Below are 16858 nucleotides of genomic sequence, written 5' to 3' on the forward strand. Positions count from 1 at the left end.
TCAATATACAGGTTGGATATTACAGCACAATGCTTCTTAACAGCATAGCATTGTTTGATCCCTCCACTAAAATGATCCACGACTCTAATAGAGCAGTCAAGAATTTTTTTAATTATCCCACCAGGAACTTGCATTGAAAGCCTGTGAACTGATGAACTATAACTTTCATAAATTAGGTATGTAGACTAGCTAAGTCATAAATGCTGAAAGTTAGCTACTTCTTTGAAACTATATATAAGCATTTTATAAATTAAAAATCGGCTATCAAACACTGAACAATGGTGAGGAGGTTCACAATGTATTCTAGCTAATAATGACCATTCCTATTATAGGCCTTAGAAACTGCTTCCAGATAAGAAGTCACATGATAGGGTATGCATCCAACAGTATGTTTGTTAAACTAAAGTGGCTCAAAGAGGAATCCCCATGACTGAACGTGCATATTGTCTTTATAGTCTCCTCATTGGAGCCACCCATCATGTGGCTTTTATCCTGAGATTTCAGGTACAATTTACATTATGCAGGCACTGACAATTAATAATCCGTAAATGTCTTCATTGTCCATCAATTCACAGGCTTTTTCAGTGCAGTACCTGGTAAATTATTCTCCACTGCTCTATTAGAGTATTTTATTCATTTAGAGTATTTTATTCATTTAGCAACAATGATACAAAGAAGCATTGTGCCATAAAATCTAACATTTTATCAATTTTAAGAGACATTTTCCATCATCATTCCTGTTTCCGCTTCCCGTCCCATGTCATACCCGTTTCCTAGAATTCTAATCACCCCTTATGCTCTTGCAATAATTACAGATACTGTACAGTTTATAGTACGGAGTATGGATTTACCAAAGACTGCAGCCGGTGTTACAAATCGATAGTAACCTAGTATACATACAAATGGTTGTTACACAGCTAAGCATCACCTTTAAGCCACACAGTTCATCAGACTTTGCCTTGGGAGGTTTAGCTACTGATTAGTCCAAAGTTATCAAAGTCACCATACACTGAGCCATACCAATGCATTAAGCTTTAATTCATTATAATATATAATACTCAGCAGTGAATATCTGCAACACATACACTCTGAGTGAAAAACAACAATGGCTGGTCTGTATCAGCATTCATGTATTGTATCATGTGCTCGTTCATGTGAAACTACTGTAGTTGCCAGTGTGTTAGCAAACCACCAAGTCAGTAACATTGTTCCTTGGTACAGTTATCAGCGCAAACTCATTAATATTTACTTCCTTTCTCCTTCCACTTTTCAAATGGGCATCTGTGATCCTCACAGGGCAGACAACACACTCATTACTTTATAACTATACATTTCGGCTGATGCTCTAACCACCGCATCTATTGAATATTTCGAATTACTCACCCACCCAGAAACCGTAACTGAATATACACTAATAGATGAGGCTGCCAAGACAAATAATATCCCCAAATTCAAATTGTTATATACACTTGGAAACGGAATCACCCCCCAAGGAACAAAAGCTACTGCCAAGGATAAAGCAGGAACACATAAAAATACTCCCCCATAAACAAAACTAGGTATTGTTGTTCTTGACAAAATAAACAGATTTGCTTCTGATTTGTACACACTCTACCCTTGCAGTCCTCAGGTATAATGTATACTAATATTTCACAGATAATCATGTTATAATTACCAGTAATTAGCATAATATTGTGCTATTAAAACCACTGGAGCCAACTGTCATCATCATAAGTGCTATGATAGCAAAACAGATCCTCTAATACAACAGTCACCACTTATCAAGGTATTCTAATAGATCAATGAACAAAAGAACAGTTAATTTGGGAGACAAGTATCTACTGTAGTAATGAAATATCGCTGTAAACAAATACAAGCAGTATTTATGTACAAGCAATTATAATAGTCAATATAGATATCGGCATCAGTATCGGTAAAATTCACTATTTGGGATCATTCAATATCAGATTGGTATTTTACTGTATTAGTGGGATATTATGTTATGGTGTATATGAATCAGATACAAACCTTATGGGTGTGTAATAATTGTTCTCACATAACTGAAACACAAATAGTTTGTTTTGTTTTCCTACACAGTTGCTCCATATGGTGTAGCCATCACTGGTAACAACACATACCGTCATGGGAGTCAGTTACAATTACATTGTTCATCAGAGGGTGGACCACAATTAAAATACAGTTGGAGCAGGACTAACACATTGTCAAATGACACAACTACTAACACCAACAACCTTACTATTAGTAATGTAACTACACTTGATGGAGGAAATTATACTTGTACTGTGACTAATGATGCTGGATCTAGTAGTAATACTGCCACTGTCTATGGTGAGTTAGTTCATATCATATATTTCTATGTTTCTATCTTACTTATGTTTGTGTGAAACTTGGAGTGAGTTAGTGAATGAGTTAAAATATCATTCAATGTTGTTAACAGTTGGACCAGTGTTCACTACTCATCCAATGAATCAGGAGGAGGTTATTAATAACAGTTTTACACTACAATGTACAGCAGAAGGATTCCCTACACCATCTATACAATGGTACCTCAACAATACCATGATCACTAATACTAGTAATAGATATATTGTTGAGACTACATCAATGAACAGTATTACTAGTATACTGAGAGTTATAATGGCTAACTTTACTGATACTGGCCTGTACCACTGTGAAGCTAATAGTAGTGTGTTTGTTGATAATGTGAAGAGTGACATGATGAATATCAGTGTAGTAGGTGAGTATGGATTGGTAGTATACAAGTACATATCATGTATGCTAATGTATGTACAGTATACTGTGTATATGACTGTCAGTGAAAAGCCACATACATGGTTCACTTCTGTATTCCACTTGCTGAACTCCACAAGTACATAGTCACGTAGGTATACACACATGTGTGTTAATTTCAATCAATTTTACTGGGTGTGTTGCATCTACAAAGAATGTGTTTTAATCCTGTGCCTTCCATTGTTTTTCTCCTCAAACCCTTTTCTTACACTATCCAGTATCCTCCCACAGGTGTGCACTCATAATAAATCCACATTTGCGATTAAACTACTGTATTGAGTGGTAGAAGGAGATCCTTTAACATTCGATGCATTGAAAGGTAATATGTAACTGAATTTTAGAAAACCGATCCAAATTGCACATTAGAAGTTTTAAGATCAATGATTTTAAGCCATTATAACCTGCCAAGGGTAGTGAATATGCATATGAAATTTGCACAAAAGATGCATCAATGTATTAACTTTCAGCCAGTACTTGTAGCTGCTTGTAGAGTTTCCCACAAAATAAGATAGAAAATCTGAGCAGTTGGTTGAGTGAAGTAGTATCATGAGTCCTCACAAAGGGGCGAGGCAGGGATGGAGTGATGGACGTACACCATGACTGAAGTCCAGACACAAGATTGCAAGGCTGTGCTGGCTGCTAAATGGCTGATAAATGCAGCTATCCACCTGTGCACCACTGATTTTTGTGAAGCCAGGTCCTTCACAATACTGTATTGTGTGATTGATGAATGAACAAAAATGTAACTGTCAGCATAACAGAAAAGATATGTCAAAGTGCTATGACAAGATAACACTAACATATTTTTAGGTGAAAAACACAGGATGGATTAGATACACCCTAATTTAACAGTCAGTAATGAATACAAATTAGTACTGCAGTACAGAAATACTTGGTACGTTGGGATTTTCTAACAGAACAGTCAGTGTGTAGTACAATAATTTAATAGAGCAGTGATTACTTTAAATTTGAAGGAAATGTTATAAGTATAAGGCAAAATACAAAAATCATACACTTTTCATAAAAGCATGAAACTTTACACATAAGTAGTACTTCTCATGGCAATTTTATTTTGATATAATGCCATCACAGATTTGATCTCTGGTAACCTAACACATCGATTAATGCCTCGAGGAAATCAGTGCAAAAGTGACCAAAAAAGTCACCAAAGGTCAAATCTGCGATGGCGCTATACATATCATGAGAAATACTATTTATATGCAATGTTTCATGCTTTTGTGAAAAGATGCACAATCTGGCTAATTTTGGCAGCTGCACCGCTATACTATTATGTGTAATAAAAGTATAATTGAGACACTGAATGGACCTTATCCGCAATGACATCATAATTGACAAAATGGCCGTAGATAGTGTGGGCACTTCATATGTAATCACTTTGTTTGCGGATTTCACGACATGTAACTATTGGATAATAAAGGTAAGAGGCTACGTAGATAGCATGATATGGCAATGCGAAATAGTCCCCCAGACTTAAGTTTTGGTATCGACGTAAAACCATTCGCATTTGTCTTGAAATTAAGTAATGCATGCCTCACCTTGCCCCTTGCTGCAGTAAATGATTGTTAACATAGAGAACCGCCATCTCTCCCAATACCCCCTGTACAAAGTGTCCACACTATCGACTGCCATTTAATGCTTTGACGTCATTGCGGATAAGATCCATTGCATAATGGGAGAATTTCCTTAAAGCATTGTAGGGAAATTTGAGTATATTTATGGCAACCTAGCTGTGATTCATTATCAGTTTACCATATTTGTTGTATTGTCTAGAGAGACCAGTGGTAATCCCACCCACTCACAATATCAGTTTGGGCAATAACATAATGTTTGAATGTACAGAGTTTGGTTCTCCACCATTTACCTACAAATGGTTCATGAGAAATACATCAATGGAAGGAAGTGATAAGTTATTAGTTGGAGAGGATAAGAACACTTACAACATATCATCAGTATTGTACAATCACACTGGAATCTATATCTGTGAAGTTAGTAATACGTTAGGAATTCTTTCTAATTCAACTCCTGCTAGTCTATTAGGTGAGAAAATATGTTTTAATGCTAAAATACATATAAAACTCATTGCTGTGTGCTGTCATAAAATAGTTTGCTTTTAATAGTACATATTTTGTGAACTACATTTTAACCAGCTTTGTGGTACCAGGAGCTTATGAGCCCCCGAAGGCGGCAAAGGAGCATGAAATTCGGTTCCATCACAATTCAAATTACGTCACGTTTTTTTAATAAATTGCTACGAGTATCACGCACAATTAGCATACGGCGTCGACTAATGAGATTTTACTTTCCTTATATTGAAACTAATTGCTAATGAATTTGGATTTTGATGGCAGTTAGCAAGCAGCGTAAGTTTCATGCTCCTTCGCTCATAAACTCCTAGTGGTACTACTACATATATAGCACTAAGGTTATTCCAAAAATTTCAATGAACAACTGAATAACTCTTAAAATTGGCTTTTGTAGCAACTAATTTGATTTATTTCTACTGTATGTGTTATACATCAGAGATACACATTTCACACAGTTCGTCCAAGCATTGTGGAGCATCCAGTCACAATACAGTCAGTCTACCCAGGAGAGATAGTGAACTTCAGTTGTAGAGCTGAAGGTTTCTCTACACTTAGTTATAGCTGGTTCATGGTGGAGTCTGGTTCTGATATTGGAGTGGAGATTGGGAATACAACTAATTCAACATACACTATTTCTAATCCCATTTATAACCAAAACAATACTGGTTATTATTGTGTTGCTACTAACAATGAGGGAATTGCTGTATCCAACACTTCTACTCTGACAGGTACTTATGTTTCATTTCTACACATTTAAATATTCTGTTACATGTTTCATAAATATCTCTCCCCTTTTACTATAATTTAACTGTGTGATTTTATTCATATTATCTTTCATTCATGTTGAGTTTTGAGATTAAATCTCCATTTGGAAAAGTTTGCTTATGCATTTCACCATAATGAATTGTGAAATTCATTTTTCTAGTTTTGTTTTTTTACCAATCTAGTTCTCAGACCTAACATCACTGATATCACCTTCACTCCGCAACCAACCAATACTTCATTGTTACTCAACTTTACTAACAATCAGTTAATGACTTGTAGTGCTAGTGGTGGTCCTCGGATCATGACCATGTGGCTGTTTGATGATGGTTCATCATTGTCAATAGTGACCAATGGTAATAACAGTGTGACTCATAACATCTCATCCTCATCAACCAGTGATACTGGTACTTATTACTGTATAGCCACTATTGATGGAATGAATGACACTTCAGATGTGTATACTCTGTTTGGTGAGTCATAAATATAATGAAAGCTATGGCATTTAATTGGGTAAAATACTGATATTCTGTTTTGTAGTTCTTGTACTGTTAACGTAAAGTTGTGTGCACTTAATGTTGTAAAATGAAAGTGTGTTCCTATAATGATTATAGCAACACTTTTAAAAATTTTAAGTGTATGAAACTTAGTACAATTGCAGTAAACTTATATATTATCCATGCTTACATTTTGTTTATTTATCTAACCAGTTGCTCCATATGATGTAAACATCACTGGTAACAACACATACCCTCATGGGAGTCAGTTACAATTACATTGTTCATCAGAGGGTGGACCACAATTAGAATACAGTTGGAGCAGGACTAACACATTGTCAAATGACACAACTACTAACACCAACAACCTTACTATTAGTAATGTAACTACACTTGATGGAGGAAATTACACTTGTACTGTGACTAATGATGCTGGATCTAGTAGTAATACTGTCACTGTCTATGGTAAGTTAGTATATATCACATAATATATCACATCACAATATACATCTACATCACGTAACATCACTTATACGTACATACATCACAATATATCACACAATATGTATTTCTTTTTTTAAACCAGGTATGGGAGATTGCCTGATTTACTGAAATTGTTTTCAGAAAAATGTGTATATTTGTTTGTCTTTCCACACCCACGTGAACGAGACTTTGTAAGGTAAACGCAACCTGTATGTGAGAAATAAAAGCAATATAGCACCAATATAGCACCAATATAGCACTTCCAGGCAGGTAAGCTTTAGTTACAGTGCCAGTTTAAAATACAGGTGAAGTAAATTGCTGAAGACATTATGGATGCTATGAACGTAAGACACACCTGAAAATGGCATATCTAGCCTCATGGCCAAGAATAACAAAATTCTTCAAGGTGAAGGGGGGGTGGCATGCCCCATACTTATGCAAACAGAAATCAATGGCAGCCTAGAGACTTTTTAACAATTTGTTTCAGAAAACATAACAGACAGACTATAAACAGTTGAGAAGATACCTATGTGCGTAATTTGTGATTTAAGAGGTTTTTGAATTCCACTTCCTTTGCAGTGGCATAGCGAAGTATTTATCAAAATCAATTATAATTAATAAATTATGAAATACATCAGAAAACAGTTATCATGTGAAATTAACAATAGTAGTTAAACTAAATTTTGATTAATTGCCTGTTTAGCTAGAAAGGAATAGTATTAACTGTATGGGTACCTATTTTGTTAGAATTAGCACGCATTAAGCTTTCTTTGTGTGTTAAAACTTAATTGAGGTTGATTTAATATATCATTCAATGTTGTTAACAGTTGGACCAGTGTTTACTACTCATCCAATGAATCAGGAGGAGGTTATTAATAACAGTTTTACACTACAATGTACAGCAGAAGGATTCCCTACACCATCCATACAATGGTACCTCAACAATACCATGATCACTAATACTAGTAATAGATATATTGTTGACACTACATCAATGAACAGTATTACTAGTATACTGAGAGTTATAATGGCTGACTTTAGTGATACTGGCCTGTACCACTGTGAAGCTAATAGTAGTGTGTTTGTTAATAATGTGAACAGTGACATGATGAATATCAGTGTAGTAGGTGAGTATGGATTGGTAGTATACAAGTACAGATCATGTAATACTATGCTAATGTATACACAACATACTGTGTATGTGACTGTCACTTGCATGGTTACACCTTGCTAAAACTCCACAAGTGCATAGTTACGTAGTTAACTCATGTACTATCTATTCATGGTTGTAACTTAGTGCACTGCTGGTCTATCTGCTCAAGCTTGTGGAAATATATCCCATGGTTTAATACTAGAGGCTGTAAAATCATCCTGGATTGACCCGATTATGTGGAAAAGCAGGAACATCCCTGAATTTGTAAACATGTGGATTTCAAACAATTCTACTGGATGTGTGTCATCTACAAGAACGTCTTTTAGTCCTGTGCTTCCCATTGTTTTCTTCCTCTATTTTCTAACAGCCCTTTCCCCACACCATCTTCAGCTGGTAATATAGCAACACTTGTGATTAAACAATATATTGAGTGTTAGAAGGAAATCCTTCAATATTTGATGCATTGAATTGTAAAATATTGCCATAATCCTAACCCTAATATAAAAGTAATTAGCTATATTTATCCGGCTTAGCATGGTGCAATCAAACAAATTCAAGATTTCTACAAACTTTCTGAAGTGTGGCCATGTCACCAAGAGGCTGACTTACCAATATTATCATTATACAGTGTACTATGACTGCTGAATGAACAAAAATGTAACATGACAGTGTAATAAAAGGATACAGTATGTTAGAGTGCTGTGACGACATTTTGTAATATAACTGATAACACGGGCTGGAAATTTTCGTAAATAGATTTAAAATGTATCCTAGTACTATCACCGACCACCCCAGTACAGGAGTGGGGGGTTTCAATTCTCCACAAAGCTAGAGCAACACAAAGCCAACCCTGCAGCTGTTGCCCCGGAGTGGTTATTTTTCCACTGCCATTACTTTATTTAATGATAGAAACCCAATAATACATCCATGTCTTAAAAGGTCCATCTTGGATTGGTACAATGTGATAGTGATATGATCAGAAGAAAAGGTAACGTCACACCAGTGGAAGCTAGTATATTCGTTCACCCTAAAAAACCGTAAAGGGCAAAGGTGAAAACAGCCCATAACATGCACTGCCTTGGACAGTGTACTGTGATTGATGTAGCTGATCCTTCAGGGTACTCGTATGGTTAAGAGTAATAGGTAAGCATGCAAGCTGGTTGTCACCCTGTAAATGATGAATGCCCCTACATACTAAATGTAGAAGATTATCCATTGTTGGGTCTAGCATGCCATACTCAATGTGGTGTAAGCGAATGGCTGCTAAATAAATAGACTTTAATAATCTTGTAGGACTCAAGTAGCAACTTATTGGCTCAGACATACTATAGTGTTATAGATGATGGTGGTACTGGGGTAAGGCTGTGTTGACAGCAAAATGAGTGGAACTTTGAGAGGGCTGATTGATAAGTCTGTCTCGTGGACTGAGCAATTCCATGATACTGGCATTGCAGGAGACGGTAGTGAATGTCTGCATTGGGCATGCAGAGATGTGATCTGAAAGTGGCAGGGCATTGGGGGCTAGCTTCCTGAATTTCTCCATCTGGAAATGAGACATAGAGAGTCAGCTATATCCAGGAACATGAATTACGTACATATTGATGTCATAACTACTGGCACAAAAATACAACAAGTGAATCAAAGCCATTGTATGAGGAGCACAAGTAGAGCCCCTGTCCCAGATATCAACCACAGCAAAAGAAAAGGATTTTCCGGTTGGGCCAGAAGGATCTTAATGTGTGGACTGCCCATACTATTGCTAATAACTCTTTCCACATAGTGTCCACCTCACTTTGGGTAGATGATAAATGTGATTGGAGCCACCTTCCATTCCCCATGCATACAAACCAGAAGCATCAGTGTAAAGGTTCAAAGCTGGTAAAGGTGTTCATCAGGTGTTCAGGATTAAACTCTTTCCCAGCCAATCAGGTAGAAAATCAAGCCACCTTTGAATGTCTAACTTTGCTTCAGCTGTTAGGCTAATGTGGTGGTGTAGATGAGACACGGTATTGCTTAGGTCAACCATATATGGTGTAAGAAAATTCTCCCAGCTGGAGCACCTTGCAGTAGAATAACAATTTTCCAATCAAGGAAAAGAGCTCATACTTCGTGCGCTTGTCCCTTTGTCTCATCCAGTGTAGCTCTTCACTTTTCCTATCACTGGCTTTCATGGTGGTAGTGTTCAGGTGGATTCCAAGGAAAATTAAGGAGGTGGTAGGGCCCTCAAGTTTACGGTTTGATAGGGGAATTGATTTTTTCACATGAGGCCAATATTGACTGCAGGCGTTGCACACATTTTGGTGAATCTGCTGGGTAAGCAGTGAAGAAATTGTCAATATAATGCAGGAGGTGCTGTGCACCATAAGCATGCTGCAATATCCAATGGATAGCTATTGGAAGCTGGTTAAAAAGATAGGGGAAGATCCATGGCCAAATAACAAGCAAGTGTCTATGAAAAATTGTTAGCATCAGCATATGCCTAGGAGGTTCCGATCTGCCTGTCTATCTGGTATTAAATGAAGGTGTTCTTAAAATCTATCTTGCTCATCAGTGCTCCAAGACCCAGTTCATTAAATATTTCATAAACGGCAATAGGATAAGGAGTATAGTTATGGATCAATAAAATCATTTACGCTTTGTGTAGGAGGTGCAGACAAGTGGTAAATAATCCGTCATCCCCCATCATGTTTAGGTACAAGCCCTATCCTGAGGTGTGGAAGTTTGGGATGGGTGGAGATTAAAAGGACCTAAGTTTCGTTTAGTTTTACACTCATCTTTAAGAGTCGCATCTATCACATCAGGCTGTTGAGGAGCAGATTCCAAGTGGAGGCTAGGTACTGTAGGTATATTGGAGACCTGCGTAGCCGATTGTACAGCCATGTCATAAGTTATCAGTTAGATGTGGCCCTGTCAGGGTAGTTGTTTAATTCTTGTTCGAGAATGAACGGCCGTAGGGGAGTGCAAGAAAGGGGTTTAGTAATGGCAGAGCTGCCCCCATGTAGGGCGGATGAGGACACCACAGGTGTCACATCTGTGAGCAAATTTACAGTTTGTGCAGTAACAGTTGGAGCGGTTGAAGTCACAACATGTGTTGAAGTTGGCAGGGTTGGGTCACTGTTGGGAATTGGCAGGAACTGGTTGTCCTCCTCCATGAGTGTTTATAGAAGAGGGGCAAAAAGGGCACCGGGCAGGGAAATGGGTAGTACTACCACAAGGAGTGCACAGCCAACAAGCAGACTGACTTACAGTGCCGGAGAAGCACTCAAGCCATAGGTCTAGATCTTGAATGTCCCACCCAAGGACTGGTCATTGGCCACCTTAGTATGGAATTTCATATTATAGCTCACCCATGCATGTAGTGGATGTTGTGAGTTGGCAGAAGTGATGATGTGCTGATAGGAAATCAGGTGTGAAGTGCATGATGGAGTTGAGCACCACCTGGACAGCTAAATACATATTCCATGCTTCCACCCATGTACCAAAAGATGTTATCTTTCTGGTAGATGCCACAGAGAAATGATCTCCTGTTTGATTCAATTGTAGCATTAGTGTCTGGGACTAGGGCTCTGGTGCGCTGATTTAGGTAGGATGGTGGTAAAATCAATGTACTCACCTTTTGCTATCTTTTCCTGTATCTGAGATGGTATGGGGGGCAAAGCTGGCTTGGGGAGTGAAACGGATGGGGGTATGGCATTAACTTGTGAGGTACTGGTTGCTGCAGCTTGTTCTGGGAAAGCATTAGTTGGAAGAAAGGCAGCTGACAGGCGATCGTCCTCTATTGCAGTTCGTTCATGCAGATAGGACCACCAAAGAGTATGGGCAGAAGCCTAGTGTGCCTCATTTGGAAGATGGATGACAGCTGGTTGAGTAGTTGTTTTTACAGCCCGGAACTGTTTTCCCCTTACTGAGGTGTTGTTGATTGCAAGCTGTTGGCAGCATCTATTGGTGGACTCCCTGTGGCAGTTGCTGGCAGATTGGTACCGGAATCTGCTCACGGGTTGTTTGTGACATGGGTTAACAGTGGCATTTTCTGGGGATTGTAAATGGGCATGGAGGTGATCAACCAGGGTGAACTTGTTTCCTGTAGTTGGTAAGTGAAAGTGTTTAAAATGGGATTTTAGGGCAAAGCATTCAGTTGCGATTTTGAAGCACCCGTGAGACTATAAGGTTCAGTAAGGCGTGCTTCTTCAGTTGCTAAGCAGCGTGTTGCTGACATGACAGTAGTTACTACAAGGGAGTTAACAAACACATACTATTAATTACTAACAACACAAACAAAGAAATAACATACATGAAAAGTACTGTAGTGTAACGAATGCTTATTTGCCGGTGCTAGTTTCCAGGTGTCAAATAAGGAGTAAACAGCAAATGGTGTTGATTCACATTGATGATTGTATCCACAAACACTAAACACTTCAAAGTTTAGTGTTTGTGGATACAATCAACTCTGTAATACAATCAAATACTTCATTGTATATGAGTAAACCTTCCCCTTCAAAGTTTTAAAACCAAGAATATTCTTGCACTGTAACAGCGTGGCAACTCATGAGACAATGCTGCACATGATTTCAACAACTGCCTAAACTATTCTTTTTTACACCTGTCATCTATTGTGCATGAGCTAATAACTCGTTAGTCTAGTTATATATGTTAGTAGCATTGTTGTACACTGTAACCCTCACTGGGTATCGGGCATGTTAACTTCAACTTATTGGTGAGCGACAGATTACATACACCCTAATTGAGAAGTTAGTGTAGAACTCAAATCTGTAATACAGTACAGAAATACTTGGTACATTACACATATTTTAAATTTGAAGGAAATGTTTTTGCATAATAATGGGACATTGTATTGCATAATGGGAGAATTATCTTACAGCATTTTCATACTATTTTGTTGAGTACATTTGCTGCAAGCCTAGATGTGATTCCTTGTCAATTTACTTTAATTATGGTGTTTATTTCTTGTGTAGAGAGACCTGTCGTAACCCCATCCACTCACAATGTCAGTTTGGGAACTAACATAACATTTGAATGTACAGAGTTTGGTTCTCCACCATTTACCTACCAATGGTTCATGAGAAATACATCAATGGAAGAAAGTGATAAGTTATTAGTTGAAGAGGATAAGAACACTTACAACATATCATCAGTATTGTACAATCACACTGGACTATATTTCTGTGAAGCTAGTAATATGTTAGGAATTCTTTCTAATTCAACTCCTGCTAATTTAATTGGTGAGAAAAGATGTTTTAATACTGCAATGCATACACCCCATGTATAAACCCATTGCTGTATATGCTATCATAAAATAGGTTGCTTTTGATAGTATCTATTTCATGAATTATGGTTTTAGCCAGCAATGAAATTTGTGATATTAGTATGTATATAGTACTGCTTACCTTACCTGCTATTCCAAACATTTCATTGAACAATTAAATAACTGATTTTTGCACTGATTTTAGCGAGAAGTATTTGATTTTTTTCTATTTATTATGCACCAGTAATATGTATCTCACACAGTTCGTCCAAGCATAATTGAACATCCAGTCACAATGAAGTCAGTCTACCCAGGAGAAATGGTGAACTTCAGTTGTAGAGCTGAAGGTTTCTCTACACTTAGTTATAGCTGGTTCATGGTGGAGTCTGGTTCTAATATTGGAGTGGAAATTGGGAATACAACTAATCCAACATACACTATTTCCAATCCCTTTTATCACCAAAACAATACTGGTTACTATTGTGTGGCTACTAACAATGAGGGAATTGCTATATCCAACACTTCTACTCTGACAGGTAATTATATTGTATTTCATTTCTACTCTGTTACTGTGTATTTTGTCATGTTTTCTCCTCTTGTAATTTAATAGTATGATTTTGTTCATACATAATTCTGTAAGTTTTCATGAATTGTGAGCTTTGGAACAAAAATCTATAAAGTTACAGTTGGAAACTGTGAAATGCTTTTGCTAGAAATTTGAATTATTGTTAATATGGTTTAATTTCCAATCTAGTTCTCAGACCTAACATCACTGATATCACCTTCACTCCACGACCAACCAATACTTCATTGTTACTCAACTTTACTAACAGTCAGTTAATGACTTGTAGTGCTAGTGGTGGTCCTCGGATCATGACCATGTGGCTGTTTGATGATGGTTCATCATTGTCAAGAGTGGCCAATGCTAATAACAGTGTAACTCATAACATCTCATCCTCATCAACCAGTGATACTGGTACTTATTACTGTATAGCCACTATTGATGGAATGAATGACACTTCAGATGTGTACACTCTGTTTGGTGAGTCACGAATATATTGTGGTATATGGAACTGTAGTCCAAATTAGGAAATCAGCGATGAGCAATTTCAATTGATTATTTGGTCTTATTTTCTAGCTAAACATGTTTATATACATTACTACAGTACTGCTCAAGTGCAACATCGTACTATCATGCCACTTGTTACTTGAAATTTTCGCATGCTTGCACTTAACACTTGTGAAGAAAATTTCAGGTTTCAAGTGATGTACAATTGTATGCTCTCAAGGCAATACCCTTGGCAATGAGCATTTATATACTCATCTCACACTTGCATCGCACTCACATATTCATGTAAGTTATTGAGCAACTGGCGAGTAGGAAATACTAAAACAAATGGAAGGCTGGTATAGTACAACAATATTGAGCCCACAATCCAGTGGCAATTGAAGATAGAGTTTGAATGCAGCCAGGACTTCCATAACAAGCTGACCATCTGAACCATAGACTTACTACATTCATAGCCATTCAATACTCGAAAGCGATCAACTACTGTATAGCTGCTTCTATCTACCATGCATGCATAATCACGCATATTTTAAAAGATGTACAATTGTTGAGTTATACCAGGCTAACCTTCGTGCATTAATAAATTGTTCTGTGGACTATGTAATTGAAGGGACACGTGATCTACCATGTCATGAGGTGTGAGTAGTGGACATTAGTCATAGTGATTTGGTATTGTGTTATACAGTAGTTGATTTTGATGTCAGACTCATAAGCATAGTTACTGGAATCAGTGGGTGTGGTTACAAGTTAGGTTTCATAAGATATCAAAGCAATAGTTTAAATATACACCCATTATTAGCATTATAGAGGACAGCTATACAATGTTTATATAATATATTATTGTAGATAACTAGTTATCAAGTGGTCAGCAATGTAGTAGAGCTAGGAAAGTCTGTTCTGTTACCATCAGGGCTGCCACTGCAACAAATTCTACTAGCCAGCTGAGACTTTGTTATCTAGCTAGGAGCTAGGCAAAATTACTTGGATTAAAAACAACATAAGCACGGAATAACTAGCATTAGAGAGCACTTTATTACCAACTCGTACATCCCTTGCATATGACGCACGAGTTCTCACAAGCTATAGCTACTCAAGAGTCTGCCAAGACGCAAGTACAGCTTTATTCACAAATCGTTCAAGTGACTCGAGAAAGCAGTGCAAGTGAGTGTGACATTGCATTTGAGCAGTACTGTATATGTAATAGTTGTACCAAAGCTGAGAGGAAATTTACTGTATCAATACCAGAAGCTCAAGTACCTCAGGCCTGAGGGCTAAGAGTATACAGTATATATCAGCAAAACCCAATTCAGTTGTGGTATTAATGATATATATCACCGAGTGCTCTAATTTGGACTTAATTATATGTGACTGGGCCTACGAAAACAGGGCATGTGGGAACAAACTACACCGCATCACTCTACAGATCATATCTCAGTGCTGGAACAGAATATTTGTATTTTGTTACTTGCATCATAAAGCCAATCATATTCTTACTAGATGCTCAAAACTGCATAGCCATAGCATAATGGTACAAAAAGTTACGAGTGATGAAAGTTTGAAAATGTAGGCAAAATCATGTGCCCACATGCCCTATTTTCGCAGGCCTGGTCACATATACATAGCCAATATTGTCATGTAATTGTGAAGAATATACAATGTATGGAAAGCTTGTTATTTAATGATATTTGAGGCTGGAAACTGCAAACCTTTATGATTCATTCATTGTTGGTCAGTAAATACTGTACTATAACCACAATCAGCCATTTGTCTCAAGCTGATATTGTTCACTTGTTAACTACCATCCACTGATGGTGGTTGTTTTGGTAGGTGTGCAGGGTTCCATGGTTATAAAACCAGTGATATGATCAGTCATATGTGACTCCTAATTATATGAGGCTTGAGGGAAAATATCAGGGGGTTCCCGAATTCAAATCCATAGGGATTTTTAAGGCCATCACACCTCAAGCTAGTCTTGGGAATACTCTTGGAATGGGAAGAACTGGACTTGAGTCTGCCATACAAGACTCCGCTCAATGTCTGTGCATTTCCTCCCCTGATAGAACAATACAATAATTCCATACTATTTGTTTTTATCATCGGTTTATGTAATTGGAACTTTTTGTACATAATATATACTACCGGCCACAATGTTAAAACAACCATATTTTTCTGTGCATACATTCAAATTGCTATCCGATTAATAATACCTACTAATCTATACTACCTCTAGTGCTGTAGTATAGGTGTTCTGTACATATGATACATAGCCTTTAAATGCTCTCCCGTGTTTGCTAGCTACAATTCTACTACACAAGTACACACATTATCTCCCTCCATTAATTTTGTGTAACAAGTTAAACTTCATACTGTGTATGTACACAGTATTACTGAATCTGCTTTATGATAGTAGTAATGCTTGTATTTTATCCATGCACACTGTCTGTTTTGCTTTTCTACACAGTTGCTCCATATGGTGTAAACATCACTGGTAACAACACATACCCTCATGGGAGTCAGTTACAATTACATTGTTCATCAGAGGGTGGACCACAATTAGAATACAGTTGGAGCAGGACTAACACATTGTCAAATGACACAACTACTAACACCAACAACCTTACTATTAGTAATGTAACTACACTTGATGGAGGAAATTACACTTGTACTGTGACTAATGATGCTGGATCTAGTAGTAATACTGTCACTGTCTATGGT

At 37.3% G+C, this 16858-nt stretch overlaps 1 protein-coding gene across 1 annotated transcript in view; it reads left to right on the forward strand.

The window, feature by feature from the left end:
• Positions 1–16858, forward strand: part of LOC136246342 (hemicentin-1-like) — a 94566-nt gene that overhangs the window by 57075 nt on the left and 20633 nt on the right. The window contains exons 41-51 of the mRNA XM_066037736.1: positions 2098–2349; positions 2459–2758; positions 4603–4869; positions 5372–5644; positions 5864–6151; positions 6389–6640; positions 7486–7785; positions 12785–13051; positions 13338–13610; positions 13829–14116; positions 16605–16856. Coding sequence (XP_065893808.1) covers positions 2098–2349; positions 2459–2758; positions 4603–4869; positions 5372–5644; positions 5864–6151; positions 6389–6640; positions 7486–7785; positions 12785–13051; positions 13338–13610; positions 13829–14116; positions 16605–16856 — 3012 coding nt within the window. The remainder of the gene's footprint in view (positions 1–2097; positions 2350–2458; positions 2759–4602; positions 4870–5371; positions 5645–5863; positions 6152–6388; positions 6641–7485; positions 7786–12784; positions 13052–13337; positions 13611–13828; positions 14117–16604; positions 16857–16858) is intronic.

Source organism: Dysidea avara, chromosome 1, assembly GCF_963678975.1.
Source record: "Dysidea avara chromosome 1, odDysAvar1.4, whole genome shotgun sequence".
NCBI lineage: Eukaryota > Metazoa > Porifera > Demospongiae > Dictyoceratida > Dysideidae > Dysidea > Dysidea avara.